The sequence below is a fragment of the Dermatophagoides farinae genome, chromosome 8 (genome assembly GCF_024713945.1).
Source record: "Dermatophagoides farinae isolate YC_2012a chromosome 8, ASM2471394v1, whole genome shotgun sequence".
Classification (NCBI taxonomy): Eukaryota; Metazoa; Arthropoda; class Arachnida; order Sarcoptiformes; family Pyroglyphidae; genus Dermatophagoides; species Dermatophagoides farinae.
Window position 1 is genome coordinate 771442 of NC_134684.1, and position 22026 is coordinate 793467.

At 32.4% G+C, this 22026-nt stretch overlaps 3 protein-coding genes across 4 annotated transcripts in view; 1 reads left to right on the forward strand and 2 right to left on the reverse strand.

Moving 5' to 3' along the window:
- The window catches only part of LOC124495766 (uncharacterized), a 45048-nt gene that overhangs the window by 2667 nt on the left and 20355 nt on the right, over positions 1-22026 (forward strand). The gene's annotated exons all lie outside the window — the stretch shown is intronic.
- LOC142597769 (uncharacterized) lies at positions 531-5615 on the reverse strand. Its single transcript, XM_075733639.1, has one exon. It carries the CDS (start codon positions 5420-5422, stop codon positions 998-1000), a length of 4425 nt encoding a protein of 1474 aa, XP_075589754.1. The 5' UTR covers positions 5423-5615; the 3' UTR covers positions 531-997.
- LOC124495440 (uncharacterized) lies at positions 15214-16368 on the reverse strand. Its single transcript, XM_047058820.2, has one exon. The coding sequence runs from the start codon at positions 16291-16293 to the stop codon at positions 15214-15216; it is 1080 nt and encodes a 359-aa protein (XP_046914776.2). The 5' UTR covers positions 16294-16368.

Here is a 22026-nt window from a genome sequence, read left to right on the forward strand (position 1 = left end):
TTTACAAGAAAATTTTTTTCTTTTTTTCTGGAAAAAAGGTTGAGTTTTTTTCTATAGAAATAGTCGAACATTTTTTTATTATACCGATGATGATGAACTTTATTCATTACAGAACAGAAAAAAAAATTTTTTTTTTTTTCAAATCGATCGAAGAATGGTCAAAATGTAGAATTGAAAAAAAACTACAGAATTCTTTATTACAATTTGTCCTTCTCTCTCTAAACTTCTCTGCTAAGTTACTCCAATGGGAATTATCTTATTTATGTGAAAAAGTTCAAGAATTCGATTTCGATGCCCCAATGTATATACAATAACTATATCGACTAGATTTGTATTGGTAATTTTGTGAGAGAGAGAGAGAGAGAAAAAAATTTTTTTCGCCAACTCATCAGCATTTATTGCCACAGAAAAACAATAACAACAACAACAACAACAACAGGACAATGATCAAATTGTCTTTGTTGTTGTTGTTGTTGTTATGCGGTTGTTGTTCATCGAATGAATGACACACAGACATTAATGAGTAACCAGCCCGAGAACAGGCGCTTCGCGCCTGTCCTGGTCTGGCCCTGCGGGGCTGACTCCTTGACGGTCAATATAACTGGATACCCGCAGGGGTGGCGGCTGCGCCGCCCCCCCTGCTTGGTATCCAGTCAAAGGTATCAATCCTTGACGGTCAATATAGCTGGATACCCGCAGGTGTGGCGGCTGCGCCGCCCCCCCTGCTTGGTATCCAGCCAAAGGTATCAATCCTTGACGGTCAATATAACTGGATACCCGCAGGTGTGGCGGCTGCGCCGCCCCCCTGCTTGGTATCCAGCCAAAGGTGTCAATTTTAACGCTTCGTGCTTTGTGCCTGACGGTGGATTTGTATGCACGACGTTTTGCTTCCGGCTTTCTGTTTGGTACCGCAGGGTCAGCCATGAATTGTACCTGACACCTTTTTAAATGTTACGTAAATCCAACATCAACTTATCGATATCAAACAGCATACTTATTATTGTTCATCGATATCGATAAGTTGGCGGAATACGATATTTTTGGTGTAGATGCTGCGATCGTTGTTGACCGTCAGCAAAATAGCACCTTGCTTTTCCTCAATTTCCTCGACAAAAATCTTAAGATTATTTGGATTTTTGCATCGGGAAAGAGCCACATACATCATTCCATGTTGGAATACTGGTGTGGGAAGATATACACCTACTTTTTCGAAAGATTGCCCTTGAGATTTATTAATTGTCAGGGCAAAAGCCAACACGACAGGAAATTGTCTACGCACCAATTTGAATGGCAGCTCGGGATCTTGATCATTTTGTTGGAAAATGATCCGAGGAATCAGAGCCTCCGTGTTTTTGTGCGTTCCTGTCAATATGCGAGCTTTAATGGTGCGTCTTTTTAGTTGTGTGACAACTAAACGTGTACCATTAAGCAAACCGCTTTGTGGTTCAACATTGCGGATCAACATTATAATGGATCCAACTTTTAATTCCAGTTTGTGTCTAGGATAACCTTGCGGGTTCATCGCATGAAGACACTCAACATTGAATTGCAAACCGCTGTGGTTTTCCGCAATATTGTCAATGCTGTAATAAATTGTATTCTCACCAATGAGTGAGTTTGATATTTTTGTATTGAAAAAATGTGCTAAATCATTGGTGGTGGTGAGAATGACCTTTTTGGCCATTTCCTCTGCCTGATCTTGATAAGCTGGATCAAGTCCAGCACCATAGATTTCAGTTGTTAGCTCGTCAACGCTATTAACTAAAAATTGATCTGGAACACGGAAGTATTCTGGATCTGTGATTCGAGATGATTCAGCTCGAAGTGTACCGTTGCCCAATTTAAGAAGCCATTCATTGTATTCAGCAAAATTGGCTGATCTCATATTGGTGCTAAGACTAAACCGTTTTGCATATATCCAAAGCGGTGACTTCTTAATGCTCAAGTCTGCAGAAGAAACACAAATTCCTCTGGGAACAATCGGAGATATTTGACGAAAATCTCCCCCAAAGATGATTAATTTACCACCAAAAACTTCTTGCGACTGCATGAGATCTTTGAGCAATAAGTCAATTATGTTGATCACATGAATCGACATCATAGAGACCTCATCAATGATCAATAAATCAGCGGGAATGATCACCTGTCTTGCTTGATATTGATTGGCCGTCATTGTTGATCGATCGGTGGATGTAAGTCTTATTGGAATCTTAAAACCGCTGTGAACTGTTCTTCCGCCAGGAAGCAAATCAGCGGCGATTCCGGTGGTAGCGAAAGCCGCTACCGAAAAACCTCGACTTCTTGCATACGATATAATTGCAAGATAAGTGAAAGTCTTTCCCGAACCTCCGGGGCCGTCCAAAAAATAGAATCGACTATTTTTTTCATGTAGCCGTGGGTTTGATAGTTGTCCACTAATTTCATCGAAAAACTCTCGTTGTTTTTCATTGAGAAGTGGGATAGTTTCTTCAGCATATCTAGTTTCGTATTCAATGTCTATTTGGTCATTTTGACCATAACTGACAGGGCCTAGAAAGTCGGCTGAGTATCCTTGAATAGCAAACAGACGATAAATATGTTGTTTTGCTAAATTTTCAGCTCGTGTCACATTTCGATCTTCATCCTGATAGAGAAAGTCTCCAATCATGAATTCTTTGAAATTTTCAAAAAGATCTTTTGGATCCGCTGGGTTATTGTAAATGCAAATCTGCGCGTAGAGTTGACGCATTTGCTTTGGAAGATTGTACACACTTGCTTCAGTGAGACATTCTATCCATTCACTGTCATTGGCCACTAAACCTCTTAAGATGGCGGCTTCCTTGAAGGTAGCACAAACCTGGCCATTGACAGTTCTAAGGTCTTCAAAACTTTTTGGACCTTTGACATTTTGAAGCAATAACCGAAGATAGAATCGATCAGATTCGCGAGCACTTACATAATATATTCGAGAAATTATTGGAACGTGGCGCTGTCGTGGTTCCCACTTTTTGCTGCGCTTATTCCAAACGTAGTGCTCACAAAGTTCGGTATAAAGAAACTCATTTGCATTTGAATCTTGTGCATTGAGTTTGAAAAAAGCTGTCAACATGTTATCAGTTCGAGCAGCTCTTTCACAAAGACGACGGATTTGTTCAGCGTCATCGTCTTCATTAAAATACACCGGTTGTTCTTGGGGCAAGTTCACCGGAAGTCGATATACTGCATGAGACTTATCGTGCATAGGAAATTCTAACAATCTCCAAATAGCTTCACATGCAGCAGTGTAGCGACTATCAATATAGTTGCGTACTTCGTCATGTACAATCTCGTTCTCTCCATCCGTGGTCACACGAACATGGGCTCGGTCGTTACCTTTGAAAATATATTTAAAAAGATAAGCCACAGCTTTAATTGTGCGAACTATTTCAGCGTTGATATGACACTGAAAAGTTTTTAGGAGATAAAGATTATGTGGCACAATCATACTGTTGTCGATTGTTTTGCCATTGTACACAACTGATGGGGCGTGCTCCCGACGGTATCTCGGATAACCGTCGTTTTCAATCACTGTTTCAGCCTCAAAGGGCTTTGGAAATTTTCTATTACATTCGCCGTCTTCATTGAGACAACGATTGGGCATACAGGTATGTACCATATGCTTCAGCACAATTTCCCTGACAAATTCATAATCTGGATTGTCAGGTGGGATTTGAGCCGAAATGTATCGGTCAATCTTTTCCGGTGTGTCAAGTTTATCCCCATCTATTAACCAAACAATAATGTGGGCATGTGGCAATCCACGTTTTTGGTATTCAATCGTATAGACATAGGCTTGACATCTACCGAAATATCCCTTTTTGTATATAATTTCCATCAAATGATTGAGTTTTTTTTTAAAAACTCTATCAATCAAATCTGGTCTTTCAAAAGCAGTTTGATTTTGATGCAAATTTTCGATAATTTCAGGCCATTCTGTGTTTGCAGTCATGGTTATGAATAATTCTGGGAAACCATACTTTGCAACAATAGCCATAGCGTCATGATAATGCTCGTTCATATTTCGAGCACTACCTTCAAAAGAGGAAGCGAGAATAACAACTCTTCCAAGTCGTCCTTCTACTTCATTGGCTTCACTTTCCAAAGCATCCATTAGACCTCTGTATTGGTCTACTCGAAGTTGGGCTTGGTTTTTTCTGTGCCAATCCAAACGACTGGTTTCTACATTGAGAAACTTGTCTATAACCCAAACATGGAACAGTCTACCACCATCAAGAATCGGGTTATAAATGTTTGGTCTCTTAAAGAGTTGGCTTGAATAAAACTGAAGCTGAGTGACATTTCTGTCTCTCGCTGGTTCGTTTAATTCATCCAAATTGATGCGTTGTCCTGGTATTGGCGACCATCCTTCTTCGCCGTTTGGATAGAAAAGGACGTAACACATTGGATTCAGATGTTTGCTTAGATAATGAATTCTGAACGTGCTTGCTTGTCCGGCCGGGGTTCGAGGATAGACAACAAAGTCACGTTGAATTTGTGGCAAACCATCTGGGTCAGATTGGTAAATGAAAGCGATCTCACTCGCTACCGGTGCATTATAACGTCCGGGGTGTGGATCATTTCGGTTTATACGTCTGACATTTCGTTTGAAAATCAGACTCATGTTCATAGATTCTGCTCCTGATTCATTAAGAGCATCATTAAAAGCTTTGAATTGGATCGCATAAGGATTATTCTGGGCCAGAAAATCGTGAATTTGAACCAACAAAGCTCTTTCAAGATCAGAATTAGCTGGATGCTCCAATCGACGTTCTGCAGCCTCTTCGGGCGCATAAACAAATATCTGAGCATAAGCCCGATCTTGTGTTTGTTCAGGGTGGAGGTGAGCCATTAAATGATATGTCATTCCATGGCATTTGATTGCTTGAACTCCACGTGTGCCACGCAACGATTCATCATGACGCATTCCAATTGAGGCAAAACTCAAGGAAGCATTGTAGTTGATTATGTGTTTTTTGAAATTTACAAAATTTGGATTTTCACGATTTGTGAATAAATCTTTCAAAAAATCCGGATAACCAACGAATCGTTGCGGCTGCACTTTGCCGTTGTGACAGCAACTGTTTGATGTTTCCCCCGGAAAAAGATAAGCATTGCATTTGTTGCATTGCTTATTCATTTCTCCAATATAATGGATGGAAACATCTGCGTCACGATAATTGTCGTGAGTCACCCGAGTGACATCAACATTGGCTCTAAGAACTCTCATTCTTACTTGGCTAGACTGAAGTCGTCGTCGGGTCTCTTCCTGGCTTTCACTTGCTCGAGTTTCAGCCACATTAGCCGCGTGGGCAATACGCCTGATTCTTGTAACAGAATCACTTTGGTTGGCGCGATAAGCACGCATATACTCACGCCTACGTGCTCTTTCTTGTTCGTTTGGCATTTTTTTCTGTATGTATTATCGTCAAACGAAAAGGCTAAGGAAAACGATGATGATGATGATGATGTTTGAACACAAATTGAACACAATCAAACAAAAAAAAAATCAGTTTTAAACTGAACACAAACAAACAAATAGAAAATCAGTAAAAAAAATCGAAAATCACACGTGTTGGAAATCAAATCAAATCAAAATCAAAAAAAAAACGAAACAAACGAAAATGAAACAAACGAAACAAAACAAACAAACGAAAATGTGATGTGATATTGTAAAACAACACGTGTGTTGGAAATCAAATCAATCAAAATAAAAAAAAAATAGTTCGAAAATTCGAAAAAGATTGAATATTTTTTATCAAAATCATCAAAAATGATTTCATCATCAAATACACACTCACACAGGCACACAAAATGAACTATCTAAATTCGAATTCGAACTCTTTCTATGTTCTATTGAATAATTGCACCATCTATCGGATGCAAAAGCTGCAGCAACGTGTGCTGAGCTAGAACAATGAAAAAAATATTTGTCAAAGCTACATACCACAGAATGCGTTTCTTTAGAAGAGGCTTCTACTTCTGAGCTGGAAGAACTGTTCAGCGGCATTCAAAAGTTTTCCCGCATGCTCAGACACACACACACAACACACACTGAGTAGCTCATACAAAATAGTTATGTTTGTACTGAAAATAAGTAGGAATGGCCGGCTCAGCTTCGCCGCATTAAATGCCAAGTTAATACACAGTGCTAGTACACAGTGCAAGCACTTGGCGTGTGTAAAACTCGCAGTTACTCACAAACAAGCGTCATAGTATAGTAGATTTATTTTTTTTTGGCCTTCAAATACATTCTGTTATCATCATCAACCAATGATGATGATGATGATGATGATGATGCATTTTCTTTTCCATCACACACACACACACATTTGTTGTGTTTACATGTGAATAAACATTTGATGATCTAATGTGGATGTAGATCTCTATGTCGGTTGTTTGTTGAATTTTTTTTTCAATTTAAATTTTACATTCAAAAAACTGAGCGATGACAAAAATCCAGATGTTTTTTAAATTTCCAAAAAAAAAAAAAAAAATTTTAATTATAATGAACCAAAAAAAAAAAATCTAAGCAAACACTTTTACTGCTACTGCTACTGCTACTGGTGGTGGTGGTGGTGGTGGTCATTTTCATTTAACATTTCCAGTCCAATGAATTTGATTTTGTGAAACAAACAAACACACCGAAAAACAGGTGCATCTTTTTCACACATATGCTCAATTTTTTTTGTTTCGGTGATGACATAATTTCTTGTTTTTCTTACGGACACAGAGAGAGAGATTTAAAAAAATTAAAAAAAAACCTACACACACCACCACCACTGCCACCATAGTTCAAAAACTAAAAGATCAAATCAAATGATTTTAATATCAACAAAAAAAAAAAAAATTTTTTTCTTGTTTTCCATTCAATCATCCTAAAGAAAACAAATGAAAGTGAAAGTGAAATTGAAACTTTTTCAGTGTGAAACATACATACACTCGAATATTTTGCAAACATAATCATCATCATCATCATCGGTATGCATAACAACAAACATGACAGAAAAAAAAACACCACCAACAACAACATCATTATTTATTTGAAGAAAAAAACTACTGTTTGTTTGCATTATATTCTTTCTTTCTTTTTTTTTGGGGGGGGCCTTCGATAATGATGATGATGATCCTTTTTTTCCATTTAATGCGGTTGATACTACAACGACGACTACGACGAACGAACGAAAGACATCCGTTATTCATCACAAGTGTATCGAATGAAATGAAATGAAATTCACATTGTATTCACCGTTTTTTTTTCTCTCTCTCTCGCTCGTTCTTTTTATTTCAATATATTTAAATTGGCATCATTAATAACTTCAATGGAAAAAAAGCAACTACAGAAGCAAGCAAGCAAAAAAAACACAAAAATAGAAAATTCAAAATAACATTGAATATGCATTGGCAACTAGAAGAAAAAAAAACAAATTTCCGTTTTTGTTTATTCGTTTCTTTGGTGAAAAAAAAAACAGAATCACAGAATCAGAATGATGGAATATGGGAACAAATATATCAACAAAATACCAAAATGTGCAAGCTTGTTGTTCGTGTTCTTCTTCTTCTTCTTTTTTTCCAATTCATTTGGTGTGGTTTTTTTTCATTCATTCATTGGTAAAATGGATGAATGAAAAAAAATTCTGAAAAATTGTCATGTCATTTATGTGTGTGTTCGTGTTTCCTTACTCCCACGCACATATTTTATGTATGTGTGTGTGTGTCGATTGTGTTTCAATCTATTTCCGGATCCGCAAACAACCGAAAAAAAAATAATATCTAATTGGCTGAAAAACCAAACTGAATATTTTTTGTTTACCTATTGCTGCAAACACACGTACGTTTTTTTTTGGATATTTGTCATTTTGTGGATATTTCATCATCATTTGTTGCTAGTTTTTTTTTCGGCATTTTATTATGACAATAATAAATAATAAATAGTAGCCTTTGGGCATCGTTGTGTTTCAAATGGTCGATTCCATTTTATTCATTATTTATATATCGAGGTTTATGTGTGAAAAGTTAAACTTGCAAGAAATGTAAAAAAAAAAATTTGACCATTTTAATGAAGTAACAAAACAAAACAAAAAATGCATTGCAGTGAAGAGCACATTTCATCTGTCTGTGTGTGTATTTAGCCTATTTTTTTTTTGTTTTTGTTTTGTTTATTCCACCATTTCATTCTCACTTTAATTAATGCGAATTTTTTTCAAACTAAATTCTTGAAAAAAAACAAAAATTCATGTTTTTTTTTTGTTCACAAAGATTAAAATAAAAAAAGGCTCAACCAAAAAAAAAAAAAAAAAAAATACGGATTCCACTATTCATCGTGATCACTTTTTTTCTTGTTATTCGTGTAAATGAAAACTTTTTTTTTCTAACAAAAAAAAAACGAGAGAAAAATACATAAAACACACACACACACACACCACGCATACAAAACAAATACAGTGTGTGTGTGTGTATTGGGTGTATTGGGTGTGCGTGGGAAGAAAAAAGAAAAAGAATATAAAGTGAGGAAAAAAAAAATCTAATCGAGCGAATAAAGTCCAATTAGTTTTTTTTGTTGTTGTTGTTTGTAATTTTGTTCATTTTGTCAGTAAGTATAATCTGAATATATCTATCTATCTTTGTGTGTGTGTGTGTAAATTGATGATTAAAAACAAAAATTCTTGATACTAAAATATCCAATTTGTTTGGTTATTTGTGCTTGTTGTTGTTGTTGTTGTTGTTGTGAAAGTCTTTGTATAAATGAAATAGAGAGAGAGAAAGCTAGTCAGTTGTTGTTTATAGTTTTTTATTTAAACACACATACACACACACACAAGTTGACACAATTAATCATTGATCAAATACCAATAATAACAACAACAACAACAACAGCAGCATAAAGAATTCATAAAATACACTTGATTCACATATAGCATCGTTTTATTTGATAATAGTTTTTCACTTTAACTCTCTTTCTTGGATATATCTTGATCATCGTAACAAGAAGAATTTTTTTTTCTTCTGGAATCTCAAGTGATTGTGTGTGTGTGATACACAATTCTTTGGTGATGATTTTCACACACACACACGCCCAGAACTCAAACACACACACACTGGGTGAGACTCGATTTTCATGTTTGAATCGTTTTCTATTTGTATTTGTTTTTTTTTTTTTTTTTTTGGCCGTTGTTCGCGTTGTTATTATTCATTCAACAGGAAAAAAATTTTCAGTGTTCGATGAATTCATTTTTTTTTTACTTTCTTTTTTTTTGTTTGGTTCATTTTAGATAACAAGAATTTTTTTTTCTTTTTTTTTGCTTTTGATTCAAACTTTTGGATTTATAAATAAATGAAAAATTGAAAAAAAATTATCTTGTTTTGTGCACATTTTTTTTGCTTGTTTGTTTGTTTGTTTGCAAGTGAATGAATGAATGAATGACAAAAAAAACACATCCACTAGCTAAGAAAAAGAAAACAGCCGCATCATTTCATCCGAGAATAATCAAATAATCATCATCATCATCATAATTTTTAATCAAAGTTGAAATGATGAAAACAAAAAAAAAACAACACAAGAATGCCGTAACGACAATAAAAGCAGCAAATAAAAGACAAAGCCTCAAATGACTGGAATAACGCATGCCGTGCTTGTAAAAAAAAAATTCTTGTTAAAACTCGAGCAAGTGGAAAATGAATAGATGAAAATCAATTTATTGCCATTCCTGTGTGGATTCTGAAATGATTTTTTTTCTCTCATCATCATCATTCAAAAGTAAAGGTATTGGATATTGTCACATCGTGTCGTGTGTTTTTTTTTTTTTTTTTTTTTTTGATCTGAATTTCTCGCCGAAAAGAAGAAGAAATCTAGAATCTAGAAACAAGATAAGTAAAGAAAATTTTCAATTTCCATTCAATTTGATTGATTCATTCAATCAATCCAATATACATCTATTTTTTTTGTTGTTGTTGTTGCTGTTGTTGGCGTTACCACACCCCATCCACTCCCACTTTTTCGTTTTATTTTATTTTCATGGTGGGTGTCATCATATGATCAAATATACTTGATTTGTGATCATCATCATGGTTATCGACAATAATAATAATAAAAAAAATAAAACTTTCAATCGAACGAATCATTGAACAATAAAATGCATGGAATATAACTCAATTCTATTCGGCTGTGTGTGTGTGTATGTGATTTGAATTGTCGATCAAGTCTTGAATTTCAACTTTTTTTTATCGATTCTTGTTTCTTTGTGTGTGTGTGTGTGGTTATGTTGTTTTTTCCCCTATCTTTCTCCCTGCCTACTCAATTCATCATCATCATCATCATCATCGACATCAACCATCATCAAATGTACGAGTTATGATGATCATGATGATGCTGATTCGTTTATTTTTTTATTCGGTGTCGTTGTCATTTTTTTTGAAAATCGACTGCATGTGTGTTTGTTAGTTCTTCAAAAGTTCTTGATTGAGCTTTCGAATCTTGATGCTAAACAACAACAACAAAAATAAAACGCCCTCCACTCACCACTATATAACCGCAACAAAAAATGCCTATTTTTTTTGTCGAAAGAAAAAACTAAACTAAACTAAAAAATGGATGAAAAAAAATTGTCAAATTCAAAAAACGACATTCAATCATTTTTGGTTCAATTTTTTTATGGAACAAAATTATATTTCATATTGTCAAATCCATACGCACGCACAAACACAGACACATACCGAAATAAGTAAAACAATGAAAAAATCGGTTGAATTATTGAATATTTGATATTTCTTGTTATTTACCCAAAAGGAATCTATCGAATTGACGAAAACAGTATTGATGACGTTGATGTGAAAATGTTATTGACATGATATTGGTGAATTTGAAAGAAAAAAAATAGAATCTACAATGTGCATGAACCAAGGAAATTTTTTCACAAAATAAAAGATGATGATGAAAATGGAGAAAAAAGTGAAAATTTTCAATTTTCAACTAATCATCATCATCATCATCAATATATAACCAGTTAGCAGTAGTAGCTGCTTGATGATGATCGTTTACATTTTCTTTTCCTTTTTCCTTTTCGCTCTCACACTCATTTATTCACCATCTTAATATTTTTTTTTTTCACTCACTCTTTCCCTCACACACAAAAAGGCCAAACAAAAGAATTGCTTGAATGGACTGGGAAGCGAAAAAAATGGCGCAATTTTTTTTTCTCTTGCCCTTAAACGATGAATGAATGAATGAATGAATAAATAGAGAATGGAAAATAATAATGATGTGAAATCGATTATTTATTTATTTTTTTTTTTGAATGAAAACCAATGGTGGAAAGTGAAAAAAAATAACTGGCAAAATTCTGTAATCTATTCTTCCATAGTGTAGCTTGTATACGCACGCATTTCAATAAGCATCAACGGATTTATGAATTTTCTTTTTGGTTTAATTCCATTTATTCATTATTTCAAATGGCAAAAAAAAGGTCACAATCAAATACGGTCATGTGGTCAATTTTTGAATATCTAATTTGATGATTTTTCTTATCATTGTTTCAAATGTTTCCAGTGAATCTTTTCATTTGTTGACCATCATCATCATCATCATCATCATCATCATTATGATCACCATCATTTGTTTGTTTCTGAATCAATAAATGCAGATGTTTTTTTTTATTGTTTGATTCTCCATATATATACAACACATGCATTTAAATGATTGAAAATTTGTATCTCTAAATGTCCAATTACATTTCATTTTATTTCATGTTTTTTTTGTTTATTTCTATCATTGTCATAGTATCACAGGCGTGGGTGGATGATTATGATTATCTTTTGTTTTTTGTTTTGGTCAAAAAAATGCAAGTTGATTGAACTTTCTCTCTCTCTGGCTGTTTTTGTGTGTGTGTGATTTCCATTTCCATCTTATTATTGAACATATATTTGAATATATATTCCATTGTCATTCACATTTGATTGTGATTTAAATTTTTTTGCTTTTACACACATCTATTATATATAAAATCATTGTCCATCGAACATTGTTCATGTCAATGTTTTGCAACTAAATGTGTGCGTGTGTGTGTGTGTGTGTTTTCCGTTTGTAAAAAGTTTATTTTTTCCTCGTTGATGAAAAGGAAGAAGAACAGTAAAAAGAAAAAACTCATCCATCACTTGCTATGGTTGTTGTTGTTGTTGTTGTTGTTGTTTAAAACGTGATAGAAGAAAAAAATGGCGACTTTAATTGCGTTCGAGCGGTCCACTACCATTTTTGTTTTTTATTTTACAAAAGAAAATTCTTAAAAATTCGAATTCAACACAACAACAACAACGACAACAATTTGAGTTTCATTTCATTTTCTTTTTTGTTGAAAGAAAAAAAAACAACTCAAAAGTATTGGAAAATTTAATTACATTTTCAACAGTAACAACAACAACAACGATGATGATAAATTTCAAAAAAAACGTAAATGAAAATCATAATGAAGAAAACTTTTTTGCTTTTCTTTTGTTTTTTTGTTTTTGTTTTACCCGTATTTACTGGTGAATTATTGGATTTTTTCTCTCTCTCTCTTTTCATTTCAATTCAATTGTTTTTTTTTATCAAGTTTTCGTCGTCGTCACCGTCGATGTTTGCTTTGAATCATTGAAAATCTGCTGTTGTCGTTTGATATATGTAATCATCAAACTGTCCTGGATACATAATGACTTTCATTTTTTTTTTTTTTTTTGATCGGTCAATGTGTGGATTTTTAATTTTTGAAATTTTTTTTGTTTTCTATTTACGCTTCAATAATTTTCATTATTGATTTTTTTTCCATAGAATGGTGGCCCCATTAGATTTTTTGTTGTTGTTTTTTTGTTTTGTTTTCCCGTTCATTTCATTTTGATTTTCGTTATTCTCTTCTCTTTTCTCTCTCTCTCTCTCGACGACATTTTCACATCAAAGCAATTCATTTTCATTCCGTTTCTGGTGCTAGTGGTGGTGGTGGTCATCACAAACATCAGAATTACACCAATCGCTTGTTAGTAGCAAAAAAAAATGTTTGTTTTTTTTCTCATCATCTCAAATCTGAACCAAAAAAAAAAAAACCGAAAAAAACCCAAAAAAAGTTAATGATCCATGTCTTTTAGCATTTGATAATTGTTTTATATATATTCTGATGACGTGCAAATAGTAGTCCTCTTTTCTATCGCATTCTGTTCACTATTTCCACACACACACACACACATCCATATTTGATCAATGTGTCTTGTTTCTCAATAACAAAAATGAAACGAAATTCAATGATTTAATTTCAAATAATTCATTTTTTTTCTTGTTTTTCATTTCATTTTCCAACAGAATAAACACACACGGTACTGGATAATTTTTTTTTCACCATCATTTTCAATTTCGTTTTCTTTTCTTTATTCAACACACACTCTCGCACACACTGGAAATTTACATGATCATGATGATGATAATCATCTCTCTGTCTTTTTCTTCTTCTTTCCATGATGATGATTTCACAAAGATGATGATCTCTCCTTGGAGATTTGTTTTTGATGATGATGATGATGATGAAAGTTTCTGTGAAACTTTTGTTTTTTTTTATTCCAGAGAATAATCAAATAGCTGTTAAATTATCCACAAGATGTGTATATGTCGACCTTACCGATGTTTTTTTTTTTTTTTTTTTTTGTTAACCTCGACAAACACCAGAAAAAAAATCTTGTATGTTGTGTAATGCATGAATTTTTAATTTTTTTTTTTTTTTTTTTGATAATAAAAAACACAACAAGACACACTATCTGTGTATCATTAAGTGTGTGTGTGTGTGTTGTACACACTTGATGTGTTGGATCATTTATCACACACACACACTCGACAGAATAACTTTTATATCTACTGTGTCACCTCTATCGACCAGCTACGAAAAAAGAGTTTTGTCATACTGTCTATCTCTTTTTGTTTTGTTTCCGATAGCTAATATATAAATTGCCTTTCATCGTCTCTCAGTGTGTGTGTGTGTGTGTTTGTGTTTGATAATTAATTCACTCGTAGCTCTTTTTCATCATTAAGACTACTACTCCTCTCAATGTTTCATCATCAACAAAGAATTTTTTCTTTTGATGATGATGATAATTAATTAAGGCCATTCATTCGTTGATTTGTTTTTCTTTTGCCATTCTCATTCATTCATTCATTCATTCATAAACCAGAAGAAGAAGATGAAAAGGCTTGTATCACACTCATACATACACACATTTATTTGATTGTTTTTTTTTTGTTTGTTTGTTGAAATTACATTTCCTTTAGGGCTTCTTTTTTTTCTGGAATATATGTGTGTGGGTGTTTTACAGAATTTTTTTTTGGATTCTCAATTCCAATAACATACACACCCATACATTTCTTTTTATCTCTCTGAAAAGATGAAGAAAAATGCGTGTTTTTTTGCTTCTTTGTTCTCGTTTTCGTTGTTGTTGTTGTGTTGATTTTTTTTCTGGTCTTTTAGATTCCGGTTGGAATCCAGAATTTTTTTTTTGATTCCAAGAATTTCATTCAAACAACATCAACAACAAAATGAAGATACAATCTTAGACTATTGATGATGATGATGATGATGATGATGAGAGGATTGTAGTGAAAAACCACTTTATCGTGTCTGTTTATGGTTCACTTGCCTATAAATGATGATGATGGAAGCAGAGATGACCAAAGAAAAAAATTTTTTTTTGCTGTCGTTAAGATGAAATGGATTTTTTTTTTGGAGTTTGTTTGTTTGTTTTCGTTTTTTTTTATTTTGATTCATCATTATTGCCTTATCATTACTGCCCCCACCCTATTACCCACTACTACTCCTACAATATTGGTTGGTTTTTTTTCTGTGATTTTTTCTTGGTAAACGCCAACATGGCCAGAAATACTTGGAAATGAAACGAAAAAAAGCGGAAGTACGGAAGTACCAGTAAGAGAGAGTGTGTGTACTGTACCCGTCGTCAAAACAGACGAATCATTTTCGTAGAGTTTCATTTTTTAACAATGTTTTTCTCCATCTAAATGATACACACACACACTCATTACTACGTCAAATAATGGCTTTAAAAACAATAAAACGCGAAACTCATTAAGACAATTTATTGAAATTGTTAAAAACGAACAAAAAAAAATTGAAAAGATTTTTATGCAACAACATCATACAAGAATATACCCACACACGCCCACACACACACACAACATCACCATAATATTCGTGTTTTAATTCGTTTTAAAAGTGCTGTTGCCGTCTTTGTTTTGGCACGTGTAACAATTGGCCGTGTAGTTGCCATTTTTGTTGATGTATGTGTATTGTGATTGTTCGTGTTTTTTACTTTAATTCTAGTCATTATATTCGGAAGTTTGACAGTGGATCGTTGATATTTTGTCTTTACAATTGGTAAACGGCAATCGGCATTTGTAATGCTGCTGCTATTATCGTTTTTGTTGGCGGTAGGGGCCCTTGAAGCAATACATCGTAGATTATATGAATGCTTTGGAATAATTTTCTTTGTAATAGTCAATTTTGGTTTGATTTTTTTACTTTGAATTTGATCATCATTAATCGATTGATGTTTTGTCTTAATCATCATCGGTGGTCTCGAAACTCTAGATTTACAGATTGGAATTCGTGTTTTTATAGTTTTTTCTAACGAATTTTTCTTGCATGTTTTGTTGTTGTTGTTGTTGATGGTGGTGGTGGTAGCGGTGCTGGTGGTGATAGGAGAATCATGATCTTCAAGTAGGTTCAACATTTTTTGGAATTTTAATTTATTGGTCATCATCATATTTGTTGATGATTTTGATCGATTTGATGCTATTAACGGTGAAATTCCATCATTATCATCATCATCATCGTCATCGCCATCAGCAGCAGCAGCATCAACGGTAGCTGCTATATTTCTATTATTACGTCTTAACCATTCACGACGAATTCTACCTTGAATATGTGGTGATAATAATAGAAATGAATGCAATGTAATTTTACCATCATTTATTGATTGTATAATTTCTTCATCTTTACGTGTTGCTGTTGTTTGTAATTGTATTTTTTTACTACCAACACCATTATGTACAATACGTTGATGTTTACAACGGCAACAAATATGACGACTTGGTGTATCTGTATCGGATATGGGTATAAATTTCATCGTCATTGATGATGATTTCATCATTTCTTTTTCATATTTTTCATTATTTTTCACAATTGATTGTGGTGTTGATTTTTTTATCATTTGAAATTTTGTCAATTTTCGTAACACTTTTGTTCTCGTTCTGATCATAATTGATGGCTGACTACCACACACACACACACACACACTACACAAACTTGTCTATACGAACGAATTTTATAGAAAAAAAAAATCAAAAAATATTTTCAATGGCAAATTCGACAAAAAAAAACTCTGTTTTTCATACTTTTTTGTATTGATTGATAAAAATTCAATTAATTAACAGCTCTGGTAACAATGACAAAAATTTTCGAGAATTTCCAATCAACCACACACTCTTTCTATTTCTACTTTATCGAAAAAAAAACCAAATCAAAAAGTGCAAGGTCATCATGATAAAATCTCGTTTTTTTTCTTTGGATAATTCTAATTGTTGTCGATGACCAAAAAAAAAATGTGTCTATTTGCACAACACAGAAAAAACAGAATCCTAATGATTTTTTTGTTTCTTCGTTTGTTTAATCTTCATAAACGTGATCGTCTATTTTCCACATAGTGTGTGTATCATTGTAATTTTTTCGGTGTTTAGTTTGTTGTTGTTGTTGATCAAGTTTTTTTCATTTTCATTTGTTTATTGCATTGTTCATTGGTTGAAATATGAATATTTTCAATGGATGAGAGAAAAAAAAACAAATGATAAATTACAAGAAAATTGTAATATGCAACAATAAATCTTTTTTTTTTTTTTTTTTTGACTTTGGTGGACACACTGTGAAATCACTATTGGCAAAATATTAAATGGTTATATCATCAGTTGATATTGTTTACCACACTCGATGAAAGATAACCAATCATTATCATCATCATCATCATCATCCACTTTACCAGAAAAAAATAGAATATGACAATAACAGGAATTGGCGTTGTTTGTCATTAAAATCAAAAAAAAAAAAAAAAGAATTTTCCACTCGACCGCTGATTTTACAGACACAGACACAAAAAAAATCAAAAGTCAGCTTCACCACAATGATTTTTTTTGTTGTTGTTGTTCCATTCGTTCATTTTTTCGGTGGTCGTAATCTTATTTTTTCAGCCATAATTTAGCTTTTTTGTTCATTTAAAAAAATCTTATTCTTAATAACGTTTATCATCATCATCATTATTATTGTTTTAGCTGCGGTTTTGTCTTTATTTTTGTTTTTGTTGTTGTTGTGAATCACTTACGTATGTATCATTAACTTTTGTTATTATTTTTTTTTCTCTCACGCGCATGCAAACAAGAATAATATAAAATTCTTGATTCCCATTGCATTGTTTTGATGATGATCATTGTAAATGTTTCCATTTCATCATCATCATCATCAATTTGTCTATTGTCTATTCCAAGAATGAAGAGAAAAAAAAATGAAATAAATTAATCACGGTCATGTACAAATCATCATCATCATCATATATCCATGGTAATCATTTTCACATTTTGTTGTCTTGTAGAGTGGCTGACCAGTGAAATAAAGAATAAAACAGTGAACGATACAATTTTCATTATGATTTTTTTATTTCTCTTTTGATGATGACGATGTAAAAGAAACAATTCGTGTGTGTGTCTGTTTGTGGGCAAAAGAATATAATTTCTAACTAATTCAAAATTCTGGTCGCGAATAAAATATTTTCACACTCACACTTCAACAGACAATGATGATTATAAAAAGGAAATGAATTTTGATTTCACTCTCTCTCTCTCTCTCTCAGTTGCCACCGCCCACTACCCCGCATTTACTTGTAATCAACCAAAAACAATGATGATCAAGTTGATGAGAAAATTGTGAATTTTTTGTTTGGCGCAATCCAAAAAAAAAACCAATTGAAATTGTTGGATGATGACACCAAAAAAAAGTTACATTTTGATTTTCATTTTGATTTTTTTTCAGAAAAAAATTCCTGTTTCTTTGCAGATGTCAATTACAAGGAAATTTTAAATGAAAAAAAAAACATGGATCGACAAAAGTCTATGATTTATTCGGGTCAATTTTCCAGGGAAATTTTCTTTTTTTTTTCATTGGTTATGTTTTCGAAAACTTTTTTTTTCTTTTGGCTGTTGTTTTTTTTTCATGTCTGTCCATTTTGTCTTTGAAAATTGATTTTTTCTGTTTTTTTTCCGTGTTCATGTTTTCATTTTCACTTTCATTTTGACTGTTGTTCATTTCAATCTATATATAGACTAAATAAAGACAAGAAAACAAAACAAAAAATTTTTTTTTGAAGTAGAAAAAAAAGATTGTCTGTCCATTGATCGATATAGATGATGAAAAAGGGATGGACAAAATGTGAAAATTGCCATTTAGCTAGAAAAAAACAGCCGAAACATGTAACAACAACAACAACAACAATTGTCACGCATCAAATGAAGATGAACAGAGAAAAAAAATGAGTAAAATTGTTGTTGTTGCTCGAAAATCTGTGAAAAAAAGAGGTTGGGTTAAACTTGCTGCTGGAAAGAAAGAAAGACAAAAAAAAAACTTTTCATTCAACCCATTGATGATGAGTGTGTTGTTTAGAATTTTTGATTGTCATATCATTTCAAATCAAGTAAAATGCAGCGATTAACGATAATGTCAATGGTAATAAAAAAACCACGGCAACGACGACCACCACTAAAAACAACAACAACAACAACAACAACAAAATCATCATGATGGAACAATGGGGAAAAAAATTCTCTTTCTCACGCATTGGCCATACTTGTTTTTTTTTGTATTTGTTTGGCAGCAATTTTCTCATATTTTTTTTATATGTGATATGAAAATGGAAAATTCCAAAGAAAAAAAAATTTTTCACCATCTTGAATGTAAATGAATGATTATGATGATTATGGTTAAATAATGATTTAGTGCATACACACACACACACACACACATGAAATGAGAATAACCGGATAATAATGAAATAAACTTTACCATCATCACCACCACCACACGAAAACGTTATTATCATCATGATGATGATGATAATAATAACGTGAAAGAAAAAAACAACAACAAAAAAAATTCGGTTAGCCTCGCTTTTTCAACCATGAAGATGAAAATAAATAAATAAGATTCTGGTAGTTTATTTCTTTTCGATAAAGAATTTTCTTCTTCTCCATATTTTACCTTGATCACACATTGATAAAGTCGTTTTTTTGTTGTTGTTGATAACAGAATTTTGACTAAGTAAAGTATGATTTACTATTTGGCCAGGGTTAAAGGATTTAATGTTCAAATGAGTATGATGATGATGAATAATTACTATCAATGAAATGAAATTAATCATAATCATCCAAAATTCATAATTCTAGGAATCTAATCTATTTGTTCCATTCTCTAGCCCCTCCATCAGCCCCAAGAAAACAAATTCTGATTTGTTAAAGGGGTAAATGAAATTGGAAATTTTTTTTTTTCGTTCCATTCACAAATTATCTTCCAAGTGTGTGTGTGTGTGCGTTTGTATTTTCAGCTGCGTCTTTTTTTCTTTTTTTCTGTTTTTTTTTCTTGCATCGAAATGTTCAATTCTTCACCATAATCATCATGATTCAATTCACGATATGATTGTCTGGTGATTCTTTTTTCTCTCTGCAGAAAAAAAAATTCATCATTGGAAATCAGTATCTTTGAGATAGATCTATTTTTTTTACCCTGTTTGATGATTATTTTTCGATCTTTATATTTTCATCTTTTTCATCTTCATTCATTCGATGTTTGTGAATCATTTATCATTGGAATTATCGTCGTTGTTGTTGTTGTTGCTGCTGTTATGGTTTGTATTTTTTTTCTCTTAACTTCAGTAGTCTTTGGGTATTTTGTGATATATTGCATATTTCTCTATCTCTCTCTCTCTCTCCCCATACATGGTATTAACTGGTATTTTTTTTTTTGTTTTTCGTTGGTTATGCAATGCAGCGACATGCTGCTTCACTTGGACAATAAACGTGTCGATCATAGTTGATGCTTTGGTGGTGGTGGTGGTCAATTTTTTTTTATATATAGCAAGGTCCATCCAAATAACTTATTTGTCATAAAGTTTTTTTTCTTTACTTCATTCATTTTTCAATGTTATATAATTTCTTAAATGGAATTTTTTTTTTATATACATTGTTTTTCTGTTTTATTTCATTCCAAAAAAAAAGAAAAAGATTGCATTGGTGCGTGGGTGGCTGGGTGTATGATTGGAAATATAAATCATTTTTTTCCACCCCCCGTATATATACGATATGATGATGATGATGATGATTCGTTCATCTCTATCGATTGTGATAAGTTGGATTTCACACACAACATCTGGCCATTTTTTTTTGTTGTTGTTGTTTAAAATTTTACGAATTTACCAACGAAGTAGCAACGAACTATCTATCGATTTTTTTTGGGATTAAAAAAAAAAATTCTGATGATCCAAGCAAACCAGAAAAAAAATGAAAATAAATAAATCTTCTTGCATGTTCATGATGAATTCATGTTTTTTTTTGTTTTGTTTTGTTTGATTCGAATAATGTTTTCAATTACACATTCAATGGATTCATTTTCAAATTCAACAACAATGAAAATGGTCGGCATTTTTTTCATTCATTCATTTCTCGTTTTCATTGTCAATCACTTGGTGCATTTTTTTTTTTGTTTTGTTTTAGTCCTATTCAATATAATGTGAGCAGAGAAAACAACGAATCATGAATGACCATTGATATTGTTTGTTTGTTGATGATGATGATGATGATGCATTGAAATGATTATGGCTGACATATGAATGACAATAGTAATTTTATTTCTTTTTTGTTGTTGTTGTTGTTGTTTTTTATATGTTGGCCAATATTTCATTTGCAAATTCACATCATTTTGGTAACATTTGGCTCATCTGTTTCATTTTTTTTTATCTGTTGTATATAAATCATCAACAACAACGACGACGACGACGACAACAACAGCATTATTATCAGCTTTAGGGAATTGATTCATATTTGTTTGTGAAATCTTGGTACATTTTTGATGAAATGAATTTTGAATTGAATCGGAGTGATCCCCCCCCCAAAAAAAAAAAAAAAAATTGAACACACACACACTCGTAGCAATTTTAATATGAATCAAAATTGTTTTTTTTTGTTTGTCTGAAAGTTGAAGGAACTTGGAATAAATAAATATAAATATGTAGTTTGTAAATAGCCAAAAATCTGGATGAATGAAATGAAGAAAAAAAACAGACCAGAGCATAGTCCGAAAAAAATAATGACCATGATCATCATCATCATCATAAATCTTGACCATTGCCAATTGAATATAAATGTTTATATTGTTCAAAATAATGAGAAAAAATGAAAGAAAATTCCGAGAAAAGACTAGTTGTTATTGTACAGAATATTTGCCACTTTTTTTCATTCTGTTTTCTTTTTTGAATATTCTATGTTATGGTCAATTTAAAATGTAATGGCTCTCTTTTTTTGTGGATTATTTTTTTCTGTTTGTCCACAATTCCAAAGAAAAAAAAGACCAAACTTTTGTTTGACTCTGATAACAATTAACGGCTGAATTTTTTTTTTCGTTTATGAAGAAGAATCTAGATTCTAGAAGATGGCCAAAAAAAAAAACGCAAAACGCAGTGAATGAATAAAATGATGATTTATGTTTAGAAATGAAAAATGGACAATGATTCTATTGGGATTTTTTTTTCTTTTTTTTTGTTGTTGTTTCATTCATTTCACACCATCATTCAATTTCTTTTCGTTTTTTTTCATTTTCCATATCCGTTTCATTCATTTATTTATTCATTCATTCATTTTGTGAAGAAGAAGAAAAAAAAACAGCCAATAATTTCAAATAAATC